Consider the following 22,808-nt stretch of genomic DNA (forward strand, 5'->3'; position numbering starts at 1 on the left):
ACACACCGTGTCCACAGTCTGTACCTCTGCACCAAATATGAAACGTGAAAGTTGAAAACTTCGGGACAGGAACGGACAGGAACGGATGGACGGACAGATGACCGGTATCACATAATACGCCACGATATATATATATATATATATATATATATATATATATATATATATATATATATATATATATATATATATATATATAAATAATTATATATATATATATATAAATAATTATATATATATATATATATAAATATATATATATATATATATATATATATATATATATATATAAATAATTATATATATATATATATATATATAAATAATTATATATATATATATATATATATATATATATATATATATATATATATATATGTATATATCGGGCGTATAAAAAGTAAATCAGAAGATAAGGAATGATCAGCCTTTTTTAAAAGGAGAGAAAAGGGATCTATTTGCTTTCTTCTTAAACGATGCACACAATTTTGATGAAGCTTCACGACAACCTCCATCACGCATGACGTACCAAAGTTTGTTCATGACATGAGAAAAATCTGCTTTCGGGGAATTTAAGGGGGCGTTGCCCCCCCCCCCCCAAATATGTATTTGCTTTCTTCTCCAAAACTACACATACAATTCTGATGAAACTTGACCACCATCTTCACCACCCATGATGTACTGAAGTTTGTTCACAACATCAAAATAAATTGGCGTCTCGGAGGGCCTATGGGGAGAGCGGGTTTGCCACCCAAAATATGCATTTGCTTTCTTCTCAGAAAGTACACGCAATTCCGATGAAACTGGACCACCATCTTCACCACCCATGATGTACCAAAGTTTGTTCACAACATAAAAAAATTGCAGTCTAAGGGGTTCTACAGGTTGGGGAGGGGGGGGGGTTGCCCCCAAAATATGTATTTGCTTTCTTTTCTGAAACCACACACACAATTTCGATGAAACTTGACCACAACCCTTATCACCCATGATGTACCAAGGTTTGTTCATGGTGTTAAAATAAATCCACAGGTATTTACTTTACTTTCTTCTCAATTATATATTTTGTGGGTCATCCATGCCTACCAGTGGTTCCCTGGTTATCTTATCCAGCCACTAACAGGTGAGCACCCAGGGGTATTGCCCCTATGTTTAATATCTCTGTGAGGTTCTTTGTCACAATTCCTGTTGGTCCAGCTCTCATTGGTCCAACTTTGGCATTCTTCATTTTCCAGGATGTCCTCACTTCATTCTTGAGGTCTTGGTGTTTGCTCATTTTCTTGATTTCTGCATCGTTTAGTTCAAAATCACTGGTATTAACACCTCAATAAGCAATGCCTTTTTTTTGTACCTAAGTATGATATCTGGTCGCAACGCTTTGTTATCGATGTTCACGCTCGATGGGATCATTAGTTCATACGTGAGCGGTAGGTACTTCCATGTTTTCAGTGATTGCTTTTGGTTCATGTTCCCATAAATTTTCTCGAACTGGGACATCAAAGTTTTTGTAGATGTGTGAGCAGATTACTTTACAAAGTCTGTTGTGTCGTTGTGTGTACATCTGTTCTGACACGAGTTATTTTTTGTGTGTGTGTTCGGTCATCAAGCAGAACATATAATTCTCTTTACTAACCCCACCTCAACCCCTCACCTTTCTCTCTTTTTTTCTTTTCATTCTCTCTCTCTCTCTCTCTCTCTCTCTCTCTCTCTCTCTCTCTCTCTCTCTCTCTCTCTCTCTCTCTCTCTCTCTCTCTCTCTCTCTCTCTCTCTCTCTCTCCTCCTTCTCTCTCTCTCTCTCTCTCTCTCTCTCTCTCTCTCTCTCTCTCTCTCTCTCTCTCTCTCTCTCTCTCTCTCTCTCTCTCTCTCTCTCTCTCTCTCTCTCTCTCTCTCTCTCTCTCTCTCTCTCTCTCTCTCTCTCTCCCTCTCCCTCTCCCTCTCCCTCTCCCTCTCCCTCTCCCTCTCCCTCTCTCTCTCCCTCTCTCTCTCTTTCTCTCTCTTTCCCAATCTCTCTCACCTCCTCCTCGCATCCCCCCTCCCATGGTATAGCAACGTTTGGTGAGGCATAGCTCTCCCAACCTCCCCTCCCCATCCCTTCCGAGCTTCCCCTCCCTCCTGCCTCCTCTCTCTCGACCCCCCTCCTTAATACCCCCCCCCACCCAGCGAAGCGACGGGTTGTATTTGCTAGTTTATCAATCAATCAAGGAAGCAATTGATTTCTTCAATCATACTTTTTATTTTGAAGTAAAATCTCAAAGTATTATACAAAGAAAGAGAAGGCAAGAAGAAGCAAAATTAATAATAAGCAACTGTGAGTCATTTGAGAGCCATTCTGCTGACCTCAGAAGCTTCCATATTTTAGCCATATTTCTCCCATATCCCATTTCTCCCATACTTCTCCCATACTTCTCACATGCTTCACATATTACATTTTCTCCCAATATTTCTCCCATATCCCATATTTTAGCAATATTTCTCCCATATCCCATTTGCTCCCAGATTTCTGACATATTCTCCCATATTCCATTTTTCCCATAATTTATCCATATTTTTCCCATATCCCATTTTCTCCCATATTTTAGCTATATTCTCCCATATTCCATTTTCTCCCATATTTTAGCCACATCCCATATTTTAGCCATATTTGTCCCCTTATCCCATTTGCTCCCATATTTCTCACATATTCTCCCATATTCTGTTTCTCCCAATATTTTTTTTATTTTTTTTTGTATACCTTGTCGATGCTCGGATGAAAGCTAACACACAACGCACAGCAAGGGGGCATGAGACAAGAGGGGCGGGAGTGGGAAGGACAAAACAGTGGGGAACAGACACATTAGGAGATCTGTGGAAGGGAGAGGGATGGGACGGGGAACATGGGGAAGAGAAGATGGACATTACAGGGACTTTCAGGAAGGAAAGCAGGGGAAAATGAAGGAAGTGGGCTTGGGTGGATTATCGGGGGTAGAAAAGATCGAGGATTTGGATGGGGGAAGATAAGAGGTGGTGGTGAACAGCTGTTTTGAAGGCTGGAGGGAAGAATGGGAAAGAATAGAGTGAGGAAGTTTATTCCAAAGGCGGGAAAAAAGAGGAATGAAAGGGTGAAGATGAGCAGTGATTCGTGATTTTGGTAGTTTTACCAGAAGGGGGTTGTTGATGGACCTTGAGTGCCCTGTGGAAATGTGGTGGGGACAAATCGCAGAGACAGCAGGGGGGCGAGGCTGGAGAGGAGACCGTAGAAGACAGAAAGACCACTGACCAACCTGCGGTGATTGAGTGAGAGGCCCAAAGACTCAGCTTCATTGCAAGAGATGCCGATGATCCTAAATGCCCTGGTTTCGACAGCGTGAAGCCGAGAAAGGTGGGAGGCAGGAGCACCAGCCCAGAGGGGAGAGCAATACTCCATCAGGCTATGGACAAAAGCTTTGTAAGTGGTCAGGAGCTCAAGAGGACCGAGGAAGGACTTCGCACGACGGAGGATTCCCAGTCGGCGACTGGCTTTGGAGGAGAGGTTGGAAATTTGACTTTCCCAGGAAAGGTCATGGCAGATAGTGAGACCCAGAAGCTTGAAAGAAAAGACTTCTTCCAGAGGATTGTTGAGAAAGTGGATGGGGGGGGGGGGGTTCTAAACGGTCCTTTCGAAGAGATATAGTGAGAGTGTGAGATTTGTCTGGATTGAAATACTTGTTCGACGTGTTGGACCAGTTTGTGATTTTATCCAGATCTGCAGTGAGCGAAGAAGCTGCTGCTTGCTGGTCTGAGGGATGACAGATGGTACGGCAGAGGGTGGAGTCATCAGCAAAGAGATATAGAGGATTTTTCAGAGAGTCGGAGAGATCATTGATGAAAACCAGAAAAAGAACAGGGCCCAGAACGCTACCTTGAGGAAGTCCAGCCTGCACAGGAAGAGGGGATGAAAGAACTCCATTTAGGACCACATGTTGACTGCGACAGGAGAGGAAGTCTGTGAGCCATGAGTGGAGATGGCCTTGGATACCATGGGAAGAGAGTTTGGTGAGTAGGGCAGGGTGCCAGACTGTGTCAAAAGCACGTGATATGTCCAGGGATACGGCTCGGATTTCCTGTCTGGCATTGAGGACCTCCATCCATTGATGGGAGAGCAGAAGCAGCATATCCAGGGTAGAGTGACCTGGTCTGAACCAAATTGATGATCGGAAATCAAGCCATTGGAGAAGAGGAAGGATTTCATGTCTGAAGCGATGATGGATTCCATAACCCTGCTGATGATTGGGAGAAGGCAGATTGGTCTGTAGTTGCAGGGATCTGTTTTTGCACCTTTTTTATGCAGGGCAGTGATGTTTGCTGATTTCCAAGCAGATGGCAGATGACCTTGAACAAATGAGAGGGTGAATAGAACAGAGAGAGGGTGAGCAAGAGCAGAAGAGCAGGCTTTGAGGACACGTGGGCTGATGCCGTCTGGACCGGTTGCAGAATCTGAGTCGAGGTTTGACAGCAAGCTCTCCACCTTGTCAGGAGAAAAGGACACAGAGTCCAGGGACAGTTGGGTGCGACTGGGTAAGGTGGGTAGAGAAAGTGATGGGTTTAGGACACAATATTTAGCTGCAAACACCGAGTTTAGGCATTCAGCTTTTTCACATGCGGTATCAGCAGTGCGGCCATTTGAGGTAAGGGAGGGGATGGAGGGGGAACATACACCAGAAACAGATTTTATTAAACGCCACCAGGATTTTGAGGAGGGAGAGAGGTTTGAGGGTTCAGACTTGAGATGAGAAAGATGTTGTTTTCTGGCTCTCCTGAGGGTAGATACACACTTGTTCCCAGCTTTGTGGAAGGAACTGAGATTGCCCTCAGTTGGGTTTGCTTTCCATGAAGCAAAGGCAAGTTGTTTCAGGACAACTGCCTTGCCACAAGTTTCAGTGAACCAAGGGCGGGAGGAAGGGTAGGACACCTGAACACGAGAGGGGATAAATCTGTGCACGAGGGAGAGCAAGTTTCTTTGAAATAATTCCCAGGATGAGTTGATGTTTGAGAAAGTAGTGATAGGAGACCAGTCTATAAGTTTGATGGCTGCTTGGAGACCCTGCCAGTCGGCTTGAGTGAAATGCCAGACTCGACGCCGGTGAGGTGGTTCTCTGATAATAGCCAGAGAGATGTCCACTTTGACAAGGACGTGGTCAGAAGAACCAATAGGAGCGGAGGAAGAGCAGCAGATATTGTCAGGGAAATTTGTCAAAATCAGATCCAGAAGAGATGGAGTACCATTTGTTGAGATCCGGGTCGGGAAGTTGACCGATTGAGTCAGTCCCAATGAGTCGCAGAAAGCTTTTGCTGAGGTGACATGACAGGTGAGAGAGGTACCCACACCTAGTCAACTGGCGTGATGACAATTGAAGTCACCACATAAGAGGAAGAGAGAGCAGATGGCAAGGGTGATCAAGTGATGCAGGGCACATATTTCTCCCATATCCCATATTTTAGCCATATTTCTCCCACAATTTCACCATATTTCTCCCATATTTTAACCGTATTTCTCACATTTTCTCCCATATTTTAACCGTATTTCTCACATTTTCTCCCATATCCAATTTACTCCCATATTTTAGCCATATTTCTCACATATTCTCCCATATTCCATTTTTTCCCATATTTTTCCAATATTTTAGCAATATGTGTAATGTAGAAAAGTGTTGGTTCCATAGTGGCACTGAGAAAGTCCACGAGTTAGCAGCACTGATTTTAAGAAAGCTCATGGCCATCCAAGTTCGAATTTCCGAGAGGAGGTGAATTGACAATTTTAAGACACGAAATACAAGCCGCATTAGATATGGCTTTTTATTCTTCCTCTTGCATGTGGCAGCTTGGCTGCTGGGTAGCTGTCATTTTGTTGTGGCATGACTATGCCACTGATGCTGTGCCCCTATACCAGTTCACTGGTACTCATTTCACGAACATCAGAAGGATGACGGGCTGAGTCAACCGCACCTGGAGTTAAGCCAGCAGCCAACAGGACTCGAACTCAGAACCCTAAGATCCCAAGCCAGCCACCCTAGCCGCTTAGACAAGGTTAATGTTCCAAAGTTGAGGAGCATTACTTGGATGCTCAATTGTTTGTTTTTTAAAACTCTTCATCCTTATGTGAGGAATGACCAGGAGAAGAATTAGTCGTGTGTAAGGTGTGATTAGGTTTGATCAACGTTTTCTTGCAGTGCAGGGGAGTGAGGTTTGATGAGGTCTGAAATGTAGGGAGGAGCCAATTTCTGTTTCATTTTACAATGTACCAGAAAAATTCTAATATATATATGTTGGCGTACAGGGTGCCGGTGAATTGTTTTGACAATTGGAGTGATGCGATCAAAATTACGATCCTGGCAGCAATGTTTTGAATGTATTGTAAGCGCTTGAGAGTTGGCAATCTTGATAAGTGAGTTACAGTACGACGTCATGCGAGCGAGAAGGAGAGTTTCAGTTATTTGAATATGTTCCAAATCCCCTCACCCCCGAGTGGATTTTTGAAATAATGCAGATGGAAGAAAATTTGTTTAAATATTTCAGAAATGTGTGTAATCTAGGAAAGTGTTGGTTTCATAGTAACACCGAGAAGGTGCCAGACTTGGCAACACCGAGTTCATGGACATCCAAGTTTGAATTTTAGACACGAAGCAATTGAGAGTTGCAGACTCCCTCGTATTAGTATTTCATTAGTGAGACATGTGTCGGAGCAGCGCGTCGCTGCGTCCACTTTCTGCCGGTACTCCAGGGGCCTCTGTCTGGTCATCCCCCAGGCAGATGCCTGGCCCATCCCCATCTCCTTGAGATGGTGATGAACCTGCTGCAACCACAAGTCACATGGAGCACATCAGCAGGTTCAGTCGACAGGTACTTCTGGGTATCATCAGCATAACAGTGAAAGTTGACAATGAAATTCTTTAAAATTCTACCAAGGAGATGCAAATAAAACAAGAGCAAGAATTGCTTTGCAATACATGTCGCCAACTGACAAGATAATTTATAAGTCCAAAATGGGAATAACTTAATGAAAAATTGATGAAATGCCCTGAAACTCAAACTTCTTCTGCAAGTTATCATAATAAAGCCATGCACAAAGTTTCAGTTGAATATGCGAAAGAATATGGGGTATGGGGGGGGCGAAAAAAAGACTGAAAAAAACACAGGTGAGAAAGACGGAGAGGTGGACAGACGGTGAGCAAACCTATAATCCCCTCCGGTGAAAATAAAACATGAGTGGACCAAATCAAATGACCTCTCTGAGGCTCTCGAAAAATCACGTTTACCTCTTTGCAGATGATTTCAAATTACGTCGAATGGTACCCCATTCCAATGACAGGCAGCAGCTGCTTCCCTCTCTGCTGAGCTGAAAAGGATCAGATGTTGGTCTGACACATGTAACATGTCATTCAATCAGGGCAACCCTCACATTGGGCTGGCGGGTGGCATTGAGGTTAATGCACACTCACCTCTGAACCGTCGAATCTAGGTTCAAATCTCAGGCCAGCTATAAACTGTTACCTTGGTGTTTCACAGGCAGGGTGGGACATCAATGTGTGTGGATTCTAGGATAGATGTCAAACTGGGTGTTCCATCTGTAAGCATTAGTTGGTGGACGTTAAATATCCCACGGGATCCTTTGCCAAGAGTTGGTGAGCTATCGCCAGCACCATTGCCAAATTCCAAATTTATGCTCCAACCTACAGGGGGCACTGCATCAGCAGCATCGCTGCTTCTCCAGCCAAGAAGAACAACTCTCACATTCTCATCTTGTCTCTCCAAAAAGTTAATCTCGTAAACAGACCTGTCTACTTCCATGATCAACTGAAAGAAGAGGTTCATTCCCTCCAACGCTTGTGCTTCACTGTCAGACGTGACCTATTCTGAGTAGACCATATATCAAAGCTAGCTTCTAAAGGCAGCCACAGATTGAATATTCTTTATCGTGTGAAGTCCTTTCTTGACAAATCTCAAATTCTCACAAAACCCCTACAAGGCTTTTGTCCGTAGCTAAGTGGAGTAATGCTTTCCCCACTAGACTCATGCTCACACATCACACCTTTTACTTCTGAATGCTGTGAAATCCAAGGCTCTCAACATCGTTGGCATCACCCATATGGAAACAGAAACACAAGGCCTGCTGCCTTTTAATCACAGACAGGTTGTTGGCCACTATTTTCTACCACCTCTCTTCTTGTCTTTCTCCCTCTGTTCTTTCAGTCTTCCAACCCTCCCCAGCCCATCCACGATGCAGTGTTCTTCCAGCAACCCCTACTTGTTAGCCAAAGACTTGCCAATTGCTTTGTAGTTTTCAACACATAATGTATTAGTGACATATATCGATGCTCATTTGTCTTGGATTTATTTTTACTTTTATTTTGATTATCTCCGCCACCAAAACCGATATGAAGCATGATATTTCAAAAATGTATTGATTGAGCCGGATGTGTTCTCGTGGATCAGGCATTACGTCTCGGAGGTATGCGCTCTACCGAGTGCTCTCCTAGTTTCCTCTGCATGCGTATCTGTGTGTCTCTCTCCCTCTCTTTCTCCCCCCGCCCCCTTCTATTCCTGCTTGTTTATTTACTTGCTTGAGTTGGCCTGATGGCGTCTCTGTGTCTCTCTGTGTCTCTCTGTGTCTCTCTGTGTCTCTCTGTGTCTCTCTGTGTCTCTCTGTGTCTCTCTGTGTCTCTCTGTGTCTCTCTGTGTCTCTCTGTGTCTCTCTGTGTCTCTCTGTGTCTCTCTGTGTCTCTCTGTGTCTCTCTCTGTCTCTCTCTGTCTCTCTCTGTCTCTCTCTCTCTGTGTCTCTCTCTCTCTCTCTCTCTGTGTGTCTCTCTCTCTCTCTCTCTCTCTCTCTCTCTCTCTCTCTCTCTCTCTCTCTCTCTCTCTCTCTCTCTCTCTCTCTCTCTCTCTCTCTCTCTCTCTCTCTCTCTCTCTCTCTCTCTCTCTCTCTGTCTCTGTCTCTGTCTCTGTCTCTGTCTCTGTCTCTCTCTCTCTCTCTCTCACTCTGTGTATTGGCCTTCTACCCGACACCACCTCATTCTTCAGTGAGCATAGATTTTGTGCACAAAATAAAATCAAGTTTATTAGCTCACCTGGAACGTAGTGCCGGGGAGCTTATGGGATGGCACGTCGTCCGTCTGTCAGTCTGTCTGTCCATCCAAAAATACTTTCAACTTGTTCTCCGAAACTATACATACGATTTTGATGAAACTTTACTACCACCTTCATCACCCATGGTGTACCAAAGTTTGTTCATGACATTTGAAAAATTGGGCTTTAAGAGGGTGTAAGGGGAGTTGCCCTCCAAAATATGTATTTGCTTTCTTCTCTGAAACTACATACACAATTCTGATGAAACCTCACCAGAACCTTCATCACCCATTATGTATGAAAGTTTGTTCAAAATATTACAAAAATTGAAGTGTTTGCGGTCTATAGAGGGGTTGCCCCCAAAATATGTATTTGCTTTCCTTTCTGAAACCACACACACAATTTCGATAAAACTTGACCACAACCCTTATCACCTGTGATGTACCAAAGTTTGTTCATTGCATTAAAAAGAAAATCGATAGGTATTTACTTTCTTCTCAATTATATATTTTATGGGTCATCCATGCCTACCAGTGGTTCCCTGGTTATCTTATCCAGTCACTACCAGGTGAGCGCCCAGGGTATTTCCCCTATGTTTTTTTAAAAGTACACATGTATTCTGATGTGCTTATCCTACATGTCGTACCTTATATATCCTGTTGTGTAGCCTCCACTATATGATCCTTTGATCTGTAAAATCTGTAAAAATAAAGTAGTGACAAGGGAATAGAGATTATAAATAACAAAGTGCCAAAAAAAAAAAAACCAAAACAACATGGACCTTCAGAAATTAAAGTGGAAAAAAGATTCAAGCTAAACAAAAAGAACGTATACTTTGTGTTATAACAGCAAAACCAGCAAAGTTGCGATGGTTAAAACAGGGCGGCTGTCGGCAGACGCCCTAGGCGTCGCCTGCTCTTTTGACAGTCCTATGGGCCATGATAAGCCAGAATAGTGGGCCAGACAAGGATCTGGTCAGCAAGGCCAAAGGCAGCTGGGAATATCCAGTGGGAATAAAGGGAAAAAAACAACCAGCAATATGTGTGCCGCAATGTGTGTGTGTGTGTGTGTGTGTGTGTGTGTGTGTGTGTGTGTGTGTGTGTGTGTGTGTGTGTGTGTGTGTGTGTGTGTGTGTGTGTGTAACTTCTGTGATACACGCTCGGTCAGAGCAAATAAAACAGCTCATCCTGGGAATAGTTTCCACACACAAAAGTCATATAAGGTTTCAATAATCATAATAACAGTGATTTATAAAGTGTGCTCTGAACAATTAAGTATCACAAGACAGATGCTGAACAATTAATAAGATAAGCAAAATGAAGGGTGAGAAATAGATTTGATTAGTGAGACATGTGTCGGAGCAGCGCGTCGCTGCGTCCACTTTCTGCCGGTACTCCAGGGGCCTCCGTCTGGCCATCCCCCAGGAAGATGCCTGGCCCATCCCCATCTCCTTGAGATGGTGATGAACCTGCTGCAACCACAAGTCACATGGTCGCCCCACAGGCCTCCTCCACTCACGAGGCTCCCTCGCTGAGAGAATCTGGTGAGCAGGATCAGCGTCAGAAAAATGAGGCACATGTTCATACAGGCGCAGCTGACGCTCACGGACTATGCAGACAACAAATCTCATTTGAGTCTCTCTCAGCAACCGCTCGTTGGACACAAAGTCCGACCAGTGACAGGATTCTGTGAAGACACCTGGTACCAAAGGAATTAAGTCTCCGTCTCACATCCCTGATCAGAGTCCAAGTCTCGCACCCATAGAGCAAGAACGGAAGCACTAAGGACTTGAAGACTCAGACTTCCGTCCTCCTGCACAGATACCGACAGCACCACGTCCCATGATCCAGGGAATCCATGACTCGCCAGGCTCGACCCAGACGTCTATTGACCTCTGACTCAAAGCCAGCAGAGACATGAATATCACTGCCAAGATAAGTGAATCTCTCCGTGACCTCAACATTCTCACCACACAAAGGTACAGACAAGATAGCGACATCCAAGATGTCATTGAAAGCCTGAATCTCAGTTTTGACCCAGGAAACCAGTAATCCCAGCGGCTCCGATTCCTCATTCAGCACCTTGAGGGCCCCCAAAAGGATATCCAGAGTCTCCGCAAAGGTGGCTGCATTGTCTGTGAAATTAAGGTCAGAGATCTTGACATTCCCAAACGATGCACCGCAGGTTGATCTCTCTAACATTTTCCCCAGAATCCAGTCCATACAAGTGCTGAAAAGTGTGAGGGTTAGTGCACACCCCTGACAAACTCCAGTAACAACTGGAAATATGTCAAAGATGGAACCACAACATTTCACAGCACTCTCACGACCAGAGTATAGATCAGACATCAGATTGATCAGTTTTGGTGGCACCCCACGAAGACCAAGAATCATCCCGAGTGCATCCCGATTCACTGAATTGAACGCTTTGCAGAGATCAATGTAGGCTGCAAGCAGCCCCTGCCGAAACTCTCTTCTGCATTCGGTGAGGACCTGAAGAGGAACGGTACGATCAATTGTTGACCTCGTTGGTGAAAGCCTGACTGCTCTGGATGCTGGTGCTCAAACAGATGGTGGCGAAACCCATCAATAATTATCTGAGCAAAGTCCTTATCCAGCACTGAGAGCAGCGTCACCCCTCGGTAGTTCTTGCAGTCCTGGCGATCACACTTCCCTTTCCAGAGAGGGACAACAAGGCCCCTCTTCCAGTCAGTTGGAATGATGCCTGTTTTCCAGGCTGAGCACAGAATTGCATGCAACAACACGAGTACAGAATTTCCATCAGCCTTGAGAAGTTCAGCATGGATGGCACAGATTTACCGCATTTCAACCGGTTCACAGCAACCAGTATTTCCACAAATGAAGGTGGATTACAATTTATTGGAGGGTCAGCAATAGGGATAGTAACACCCCTGACATCCAACTCAACAGCTGATGGGTCAGTCTGGTGCAGCCGCTCAAAGTAACTGGACCAGCGGGCCTTCACTTCGGACTCCTCTGTCAAGATCCCAACACCCTCTGCTCGAACTGCAGTACACCGAGGGATGGGCTTGGAAGAACGCAATGTACTAATTCCCCTGTAAGCAGGACGAGAATCACTTGACCACAGGTGATGCTCTATCCCCTCACAGATTTCTCACACATACGCCTCCTTGTCCTTCCTCAGCGCACGCACGTCCGGTTTTACACTTCAATTCCCTGAACAGCTCAGCTGTGCCATTAAACCTGGCCCTGTGACTCTGATCAATGGTATCCAGTGTCCCTTGAGAGACAGATTCTTCTTCGCCCTGCGCTGCGTTCCAGGACATCCACCGGCAACATCAGGGATGGTGGTCTTGAAGGCGCTCCACAACTCTTCAGGTTTCCCCAAAGCAACCAGACCCCCCAAATCCACAATCAGCTCATTTGAAAACTCCTCAGCTATCCTCTCATTATTGAGCTTATCAATATCCAGCCGAGGCTGGGATGGTACCATTCTCCCAGAACTGAACTGCAACTTCAGAGTTCCTACAACAAGCCTATGGTCGGTATTGAGGATCTGAGCACTCTGGTAGACCCTGCAGTTCTGGATCATCCTCCAGTGACCATCAATGAGCACATGATCAATCTCCTTTGCCACACTACTAGCGTTGGAATACCAATTCCAGTGAGGAGCCTTTGGGCACTGAAACCATGAACTAGCCACCCAAAGTCCACGAGTTCTTACAAAGTTAAGGAACTTAGTGCTATTCTGGTTCACAGTTCCAGACCCATGGGAACCAACACATGTCTCATAACCATCCCTATTGGTGCCAGTCGATGCATTAAAATCTCACCTAGGGCACTGATCAACCACAGACTCGAGCATGGCATAAAATGCGTCCTTCACAGTGAGAGCACTTTCCTCAGTCATCCTCCCCCCTCCTATTCCTCCACAATACCCCCTCCTCCTACTCAAAAATACTCCCACTCCTACTCCTCCTCGAAAATACCCCCCACTCCTCCTTGCACTCCAAAATACCCCTCCTCCTACTCCTCCAAAAGACGTCCTCCTACTCTGCCAAAATACCCCTCCTCCAACTCCTCCAAAATAACCTCCCCTCCTACTCCTCCAAAATATCCTCCTCCTACTTCTGCCAAAATACCCCCTCCTACTTCTCCAAAATATCCCCCTCCTACTTCTCCAAAATACCACCCCCCCTCCTATTCCTTCAAAACACCCCCCTCATCCTACTCCTCCAAAATACCCCCCACTCATACGACTCCAAAATACCCCCACTTCTACTGCTCCAAAATACCCCCTCCCCCACTCTTTCAAAATTCCCCACCCCTCCTGTCCTCCCTACCTTCCAAAATACCTGGCCCCTCCAGAAAAGCCTTCCCTTCCACAATGACCCACAATCTAGCCGAAATGATTTATTCAGTGCACAATCATGATATCTGGTAAGGTTCAAGACAATTGTGAAATGTTTATAATCCACATATTATATTTATTCCCAACGATGAGTTTATTCTCACAGAATTTCAAAGTATTTAACCTGAAGCTCCATGTTGGACACTTGCTTGATGGCGTCACGTGACTGTGGCACTCTCCCCTCCGTGACGTTTCCGGAAACACCCCCCCCCCAAAAAAAAAAACGTCACATGTATCGTGTAACGAGCCCTGAGGACACGTGGGCGGACGTCTTTGCATTCCTGAGTCTTGACTCCACGACGAGTCGTACTTTAACAGCACCAATTCATTCACACCTTTTGGCCTCCATTTAATCCGCCTGAGGCCTGACCAACATTTTTGGTCCAAGTCTTTCACGAACGGGATGACAAGCGTGACGTTTGACTGAAGAGATGAAAGGAATTTTTTTTTTTTTAAAATTTTGGTCACGATCCAGGCGATAGCTCGCCGACTGTTCACCTATATGCTGCCGTGTGTAAAGGAGATCCAGGAGGGCTGGCAGGATAGCCTGCAGGGAGGTGTACTCACCTCTGAGCTATCCTGCCTGGGTTCGAATGTCGACCCAGCCCTCAGCCGGGTGTATCCATCAGGTCGAGCATTCATCGATGGGTGTGCCGTGCCTCGATCGGATCCACGTTAAACTAGGCGTCCCATCTGTCGGCATTAGTTGATGGAAGTTAAAGATCCGCTCCAACCTACAGGGGGTACTGCATCACCGGCACAGCTGCGCCCCCAGGAAATGATTCTTCCTGCAACCACGTGTTACATATGGAAGAAGAAGAAGAAGAAGAAGAAGAAGAGGAAGAGGAGGAAGAAGAAGATTAGCGACTCGAACAATAATAATGTCTGGTTTTCCCCTCTTCACACCTCGGTCATGATGGATTGACAGACTTAAATCGCATGAACTATGTACAGAATATTGATTTGTACATTGTCTCGTGTCCTTGGGCCTTACATGTGATAAACGATCTTATCCATGAGCCTCAGACACTGTCGAGAAACAAGCTCAAATGAGCGAAGATCCTCGTCCTCTTAATGATGACGTCATAAAAACGAATATGACGTCATTGTGATGTATCAGGTTTGCCATAAATTACACTGAACAACAAAATTTTTTTACTGGAGATGTGTAAAGTGATTAAGACTAATTTGGGTACGCTGATTTCAAAAATCATAACCGTTTTGCTGTATCACGTCAGGATTTTCAGGAACAGAAATATTCCCATTGCCTAGAAGTCAGGATTTCAATGAAATTTACATTTGTCTTTAACATGTCTATTTCGTACAATTGTTGTTAACTTGTGTTATATTTCTTTCTTTCAGATAAAGATGAGTAGACGTTCCTGTACCAATCATCCTGACAACTTCTGTTATGTCTGTGGTCGGTATACCAAAAAAGATCAACAGCGAAGTATATCTACAGCAGTGAAAATGAAGGTCGCCTACTTTCACTACTTCGGGTGTAAGGTGGGGGACCAAGAACAGAGCTGGGCACCACACATCTGCTGCACAAGCTGTCACACAACCTTGACTCAGTGGTTGGTGGGCAAGCGCGCGAGCATGCCATTTGCGGTGCCCATGATATGGCGTGAGCCGCAGAATCATCATGATGATTGTTATTTCTGCTGCACAAGCATCGCCGGCTTCAACAAGAAGAATAAAGGTCACATCAAGTACGCTGACTGCGTCTCTGCTCGTAAACCTGTGCCTCATGATGACGAGAACCCCGTTCCAACACCTCCAGCTGATCAGAACATAGCTGTAAGCAGTGGTGAAGAGGATGGTGATGATGAACCTTTTGAACCCGACACTCAAGAATCACACCTTCTGAACCAGGGAGACTTAAATGATCTTGTAAGAGATCTCTCGCTGTCAAAGGCAAAGGCAGAGCTGCTTGGATCAAGGCTGCAGCAGTGGAATCTACTTGAACCTAACACCAAGATATCCTTGTTCAGAGCACGTCACAGAGACATGGCTGAGTTCTTTGAGATGGAAGACACGATGACATTCTGCAGTGACATCAACGGTCTGTTGAAAGAACTTGGGTGTGATCACGATCCTGCAGACTGGCGCCTCTTCATCGACTCGGGGAAGAACAGCTTGAAGGCTGTTTTGCTCCACAATGGCAACGAGAAACCATCAGTCCCACTGGCTCACGCATTCGGCATGACAGAGACCTATGAGACTATGCGGCAGCTGCTTGATTCCATCAAGTACAATGACTTCAACTGGCACATCTGCGGAGACTTGAAAGTGGTGGCGCTGTTGTTAGGGCTGCAGTCAGGCTACATGAAATACATGTGCTTCCTTTGTCTCTGGGATAGCAGAGACGACAAGAATCACTGGACGAAGAAAGATTGGGAAGAGCGAAAAGAGCATGTACCTGGTCGACACAACGTGAAGCATGTCGCCCTTGTCGACCCAGCCAAGGTTTTCCTTCCACCACTCCACATAAAGCTCGGATTGATGAAAAGTTTTGTACGGGCAATGGATCTGAATGGGCGTGGGTTTTTATACCTCAAGGAAAAGTTTGGCAACACCTTGTCGGAGGCCAAGATCAAGGCTGGTGTCTTTGTTGGACCGCAAATCCGACAGATTATGAAGGACGAAACTTTTCCGACAACTCTAAACCCCAAAGAGCTGGCAGCGTGGAGGAGCTTCAAAGCTGTGACGGACAACTTCTTAGGGAACGAGCGCGCGGACAACTATGAAGAAATAGTGCAGCAGCTGCTGGAGTCCTTCAGGAAACTTGGCTCCAGGATGTCCCTGAAAATCCATTTCCTACACCAGCACCTGAACTTCTTCCCTGACAACTTGGGAGCAGTCTCGGACGAGCACGGCGAGCGATTCCAACAAGAGATTTCACTCATGGAGACGCGTTACCAAGGGCGGCACAACCCGAACATGATGGGCGATTTCTGCTGGTTCCTGCATCATGAAACTCACACAGAGCAGCACAAACGCAAAGCCAAATGCCTAAAGCATTTTTAATTACATTCTAGTGGAGTTTTTTCTGTAATTTCTATAATTTTGAAGCATTCATGATGAAATAAATGAATAAATGATTTTTTGTAAATTTCATTGAAATCCTGACTTCTAGGCAATGGGAATATTTCTGTTACTGAAAATCCTGACGTGATACAGCAAAACGGTTATGATTTTTGAAATCAGCGTACCCAAATTAGTCTTAATCACTTTACACATCTCCAGTAAAAAAAATTTTTGAAATTTGTTGTTCGGTGTTATCTGTGCTAATGTCCGGCTTGATTCCCGCAAACAAAATTCAAACAGCTTGCCTAGTTTCGGAGATAATGGTTTAGGCGATTTCCGTTAGCGACGATATTATGACGTCAACTTTTTTTCTAGGAAGAATTTCCAAAATCGGAGATGGTTACTGCCTGCGCGTGGGCTTTCTGCATATACATGGCAAGTTTCACGAAGATCCGATGAAAACTCTGGGTTGTGAAACAAAAAATGTCAAAAAAAAATAGAATGACGTCATAAAAATTGATATGACGTCATAGTGATGAATCATATGTGCGGTAATTCACCTCTGCTATTGCCCTGTTCGATTCTCGCAAACAGAATTCAAAAAGCTTGCCGAGTTTCGGAGATAATTTTTTAGGCGATTCCCATTAGCGGAGATATTTTGACGTCATAACTTTTTTCCTAGGAGGAATTTTCGAAATCGGAGATGGTTACTGTCTGCGCAGGGAATTTTTAAATATATTTGCCAAGTTTCAGGAAGTTTCGATGAAAACTGTAGGCTGTGAAACAAAAAAGTCCAAAAGAACAACAACGTGAGTAAGACTTGGAGATCCTCCACGAGGATCTAAAAACTGATTGCTCATCTTTCTGGGTGGATCGGGTTTGTTTGTTTTGATGTAAAGGCAAGACTCGTGGGAGAGGTAGAACACTGAACAGATCAGGATGCAACAGAACAAAATGAACAGGACAGCAGGAGGGATACCAACAGCAGGGTTGAAGGAGAAAAATAGAGGGAGACTTGGGACAAATCCTGAGTGCAGGAGAAATGAGTGGAAGAGACAAAATGGAGACAGAAACAAACTCAAGAGAAGGAGAGGCTGGAAATTTGGAAGAAGGTGGGGGGAAAAAACAGACAGACAAAACTAGGAGGGCACTCGGTAGAGCGCATTCGTCCACCTCGTCATGCCTGATCCATGAGAACATATCGGGCCCAATACATTTTTGAAATATCATGCTGTATGTCGTTTTTTGGACCTATCTCTCATTGGTGAAGATTCACTTTCAAAATTAAAAAATTCTAGTTGTCGGATCCGGATCCGGATCGTCACCAAAATCGAATCAATTCTTCCTTGTCACACACCCAAAATGTCCACCAAGTTTCGCCCGAATCAATCCGCAACTTTTTGAGACATCGTGCGATATATCGTTTTCTCCCGATCTCTCAATGGTGAAGAATCGCTTTTAAAATTCTAGTAGTCTGATCCGGATCCGGATCTTCGCCAAAATCTAATCGGTTCGTCCTTGTCACACACCGAACCTTCCACAAAATTTCATCCAGATCCGTCCACAGCTTTTTGAGATATCCTGCACACAAACAGACAAACAAACGAACAAACAAGAAGACGTCATGCAGAGCACGATACTCGCAAAATCCATAAAACAAATTTGACCTCAAAAAAAATTCCAAAAATCAAACCATCTCTCCGACTCTGGAAAATCCTCTTTATCTCTTTGCCGACGACTCCACCCTCTGCCGTACCATCTGTCATCCCTCCGACCGGCAAGCAGCAGCTTCTTCACTCACTGCAGATCTGGATAAAATCACAATCTGGTCCAACACGTGGAACATGTCTTTCAATCCGGACAAATCTCACACTCTCACTTTGTCTCTTCGAAAGGACCGTTTACAAAACCCCCCCATCCACTTTCTCAACAATCCTCTGGAAGAAGTCTTTTCCTTCAAGCTTCTAGGTCTCACTATCTGCCATGACCTTTCCTGGGAAAGTCACATTTCCAACCTCGCCTCAAAAGCCAGTCGCCGACTGGGAATCCTCCGTCCTGCTAAGTCCTTCCTCGGCCCTCTTGAGCTCCTGACCACTTACAAAGCTTTTGTCCGTAGCCTGATGGAGTACTGCTCTCCCCTCTGGGCTGGTGCTCCTGCCTCCCACCTTTCTCGGCTTCACGCTGTCGAAACCAGGGCATTTAAGATCATCGGCATCTCCTGCAATGAGGCTGAGTCTTTAGGCCTCTCACTCAATCACCGCAGGTTGGTCGGTGGTCTTTCTGTCTTCTACCGACTCCTCTCCAGCCTTGCCCCCCCCCCTGCTCTCTCTGCGATTTGTCCCCACCACATTTCCACAGGGTGCTCAAGGTCCGCCAACAACCCCCTTCTGGTAAAACTACCAAAATCACGAATCACTGCTCATCTTCACTCTTTCATTCCTCTTTTTTCCCGCCTTTGGAATAAACGTCCTCACTCTATTCTTTCCCATTCTTCCCTCCAGGCTTTCAAAACAGCTGTTCACCACCACCTCTTATCTTCCCCCATCCAAATCCTCGATCTTTTCTACCCCCGATAATCCACCCAAGCCCACTTCCTTCAATTCCCCTTCTTTCCTTCCTGAAAGTCCCTGTAATGTCCATCTTCTCTTCGCCATGTTCCCCGTCCCATCCCCATCCCTCTCCCTTCCACAGTTCACCTAATGTCTCTGTTCCCCACTGTTTTGTCCCTTCCACTCCCGCCCCTCTTGTCTCATGCCCCCTTGTTGTGAGTTGTGTGTTAGCTCTCATTCGAGCCTCGACAAGGTATACAAAAAAAAATTGACTAGATCAATTCAGTGACCTGAAATATATATCCTCTTCAAATTTCAAGTCAATTGGATGTAATTTTAGGATTTTAGAAATCCCACTAAAGTTGTTGACCTTTAGCCTATGTTGACCTTTTGGCCTTTTGACCTCAAAAACAATAGGCTTCTTCCTTATGACAAGCTCTACCATGTGGTGAAGTTCCGTGAAGATCGGTTTAAAATTGTGAACCTGGAGGCCACAAACAGACAGACAGACAGGCAGAATAACAAAATCGACTGACTAATATACTTTAAAAATCATCGATTTTGCAAGTAACAAACAAACAGAAAGGGGCGAAAACATATCCTCCTTCACCTTCGGTGGTGGAGGTAATGAGTGGAGCCGAGCAGTGATTCTGGATTTTGGGAGGTTCACCAGAAAGGGGTTGATGGTAGTCCCTGTGCACCCTGCAGAAACTAGCCAGGGGGGGGGGGGAGAAGCATGGAAAGAGCAGAGGGTGCAAGACCAAAAAAGAGGTGGTAGAAGTTGGAGAGGCCACCGCTTTCTTGATCTATGTCTTTGTCTTTGTCTCTGTCTTTGTTGTGAACCAAGAAGAAGGACAAAGAAGAGGAGAGTGTGTCTCTCTCCGTGCTGTGTGCCCTGATCCAGAACACGACTTGTGTAACAATGCCTTCACTCCACTGATCATGCTGTTACCCAAACAGCCATTGTGAGAGTACTCACCTGCATGTTTACAGGGGGGGGGATGTATACATTGTCGAGGCTCACATGAGAGCTAATACACAGAATGTACAACAAGGGGAGCATGAAACAAGATGGGGTGGGAGAGGGAAGGACAAAACAGTGGGGAACAGAGACATGAGGAGATCTGTGGAAGGGACAGGGATGGGGTGAGGTACACAGGGTAAACAAGATGGACGTTACAGGGACTTGCAGGAGCTTACACGACAGGGACTTTCAGAAAGGAAAGCAGGGAATTTGAAGGAGGTGGGTTTGGGGTGGATTAGCGGGGGTAGAAAAGATCATGGTTTTGGATGGGGGAAGATAAGAGGTGGTGGTGAATGGCTGTTTTGAAGACCTGGAGGGAAGATTGGGATTGAAGAGTGTGTGGGAGTTTGTTCCAAAAACGGGGGAAAAAGGGGAATGAAAGAGTGACGGTGAGTAGTGATTCTTGATTTTGATAGTTTCACCAGAAGGGGGATGCTGGATGACCTTGAGCACACTGCGGAAATATGGTGGGGACAGATCACAGACAGAGCAGGGGGGAAAGGCCGGAGAGGAGACGATAGAAGACAGAAAGACCACCGACTTGCCTGTGGTGAGAGTGAGAGACCCAGAGACTCAGCTTCATCATGGGAGATACCAATGATCCTAAAAGCCTTTGTTTCCACAACGTGAAGCTGAGCCACATGTGAGGCAGGAGCACCAGCCTAGAGGGGAGAGCAGTACACCATCTGGCTGTGGATGAAAGCTTTGTATGTGGTTAGGAACTTGGGTGTGCCAGGGAAGAACTTTGCACGATGGAGGATGCCCAGTCAGTGGGTTGAAAATGTAAATGAACAAATGCATTTGGCCTATGTTGACCTCAAAAATAATAGGTGGTTGAATTCAATGACAAAATATGCAACTCCTCTTCAAATTTCAAGTCAATCGGATGAAAATTGACAATTTTAGAAATTCGGGCGATATTGACCTTTTGGCCGATATTGACCTTTTGGCCGATGTTGACCTCAAAAATAATTGGTTGAGTTCAGTGACCTGATATACAAATCCTGTTCAAATTTCGATCCTGTGTACATCAAAAGTTAAAAAATTCAAAGTAGCATGAGGTCTTTAAGGACGCCCTGTATATCGACTAGTTGTTTACCCACCCTATGGGTGGACATAGAAAGTCCAACTACAATTAATTAAATGAAAAAAATAATAATAATAAAATTCTAAAATAACTTGAAAGCATCTGAAAATGCAAAGCCCGTCCGCTTTGTATTCGGACATCTTCTTCCATATGCTAAATGGTACTTTTCACCTTTTGACCAAATTCTTAATTTGTCTTCTCCGTATTCTCATAATAAAACTTTGTTGAAAATTTTATAACAAAAGCTCAAATGATAATTAAAATTTCAGGTTAATTGCATGAAAATTGCCGATTTTATGTCATGCTGACCTTTGACCTTTTGACCAGATTACTAATTTGCCTTCTCCATATTCTCATAACAAAACGTTGTTGAAAATGTGATGACGAAAGCTCAAATGGTAAAATAGTTGCAGCCCGGACAGACAGACAAACAGACATACAAGCCGGTAGGCAGCGATGGGTCGCCGAGCATGGAAACTATAAGATATAGAGCAAAATGGATGTCATATAGCGGATAGGGAATCACCTTAAGATTATGCATATCAAATCTCATCCAGTTCCATCTACTGATAACTACTCGGTATCCATTTGAATGAAAAGTACCGAAAATGCGGTTTGAAATCGGAAACCCCCAAAGTTTGAGGGGGTGCTGTGGGTGAACAAAGATCTAAATCGAAAATCCGGCTTGATCGTTTGTGCACAATGTATTCCAGATGATTAGTGTGAATTTTCATGACCATCCGACCATAACCCTAGGAGGAGTAGCATTTGGCGCGAAGACACCTCCAGCTCTCGCATATTACCGATTTTTGCACTAATTGACCTTTGACCCCTGACCTAAGCGAAATCGGTCAATATGTGCTGAGGCAAAGTGGTAGTACTCATTGAGTACCATGAACCTGCAAAGTTTCATTCATATCGATGCACTCACCTGGTCACTAGGGGGCCTTCAATTTTCACCAATTTTCGCGCATACCCTAATTGTAGGGGGCGCTGCGGGTAAAGTATTCCATATATCACAAAAACCGGAATATATTTGATAGAGCATCACCTGTGGATCATTCGTGCCAAATTTCATAACCCTACGTGGGACAATGGCTTTCAAAATTGATTTCGCGTGAACGGTACCGATTTTGAAGGTTTTTCGGTTGTTGCTCGGGAACCAAAACGTCTCTTGCAACCATCACAATTTCCAAAGCACTAGGTCATAAGATGTACCTACCACCCGAGTTTGGTCAAAACCGCCCACGTTTACTACCAATTATGCTGATGACAAACATCCAAACAAACATCCAAACAAACAGAATTACTGACAATAAGGGTCACCTATTTCGGCGACCCAACAGACACAGATGTGATTGCAAAACCCCAACTCCTGCTGTGTGGGGGATGGGCTGATTAAGTAATAAGCACAAAAGCACAACCATCCAACAACCACGTACTTGATGGACAGAAAGAAACTCACTGTGTCCATTACAATGCATGCACAATATGCACAACCAGAAATTTTGGCCCTTTCCATGTACATTGAATGTGTGGAAATGTATTAAGGGGATGTGTTCCTTAGTCAGTGAACTTGCGTCTGTAATACCGGTACTGAAAGGAGAGTTGAGTGAACCTTGGCACCAACTTGTTGAGGAGAGGGCACAGC

General features: G+C 44.8%; 1 protein-coding gene and 1 long non-coding RNA gene across 2 annotated transcripts in view; one reads left to right on the top strand and one right to left on the bottom strand.

The window, feature by feature from the left end:
* The window catches only part of LOC147024474 (uncharacterized), a 35,282-nt gene extending 18,770 nt beyond the window's left edge, over window positions 1-16,512 (top strand). Inside the window, exon 2 of the mRNA XM_085884436.1 lies at window positions 14,830-16,512. Within this exon, the coding sequence (XP_085740562.1) occupies window positions 14,836-16,497 (1,662 nt within the window). The 5' untranslated portion in view covers window positions 14,830-14,835 and the 3' untranslated portion in view covers window positions 16,498-16,512. The remainder of the gene's footprint in view (window positions 1-14,829) is intronic.
* LOC147024475 (uncharacterized) lies at window positions 2,211-14,266 on the bottom strand. Its single transcript, XR_015059051.1, has 4 exons — window positions 14,035-14,266; window positions 9,722-9,774; window positions 7,269-7,348; window positions 2,211-6,805 (listed from the first exon to the last, which is right to left on the bottom strand). It is a non-coding gene; the product is annotated as an uncharacterized LOC147024475 (long non-coding RNA).
* Window positions 16,513-22,808: the final 6,296 nt, after the last annotated feature.

Source organism: Eptatretus burgeri, chromosome 6, assembly GCF_056783735.1.
Source record: "Eptatretus burgeri isolate ZD-2024b chromosome 6, Ebu_testis_v1, whole genome shotgun sequence".
Taxonomy (NCBI): Eukaryota; Metazoa; Chordata; class Myxini; order Myxiniformes; family Myxinidae; genus Eptatretus; species Eptatretus burgeri.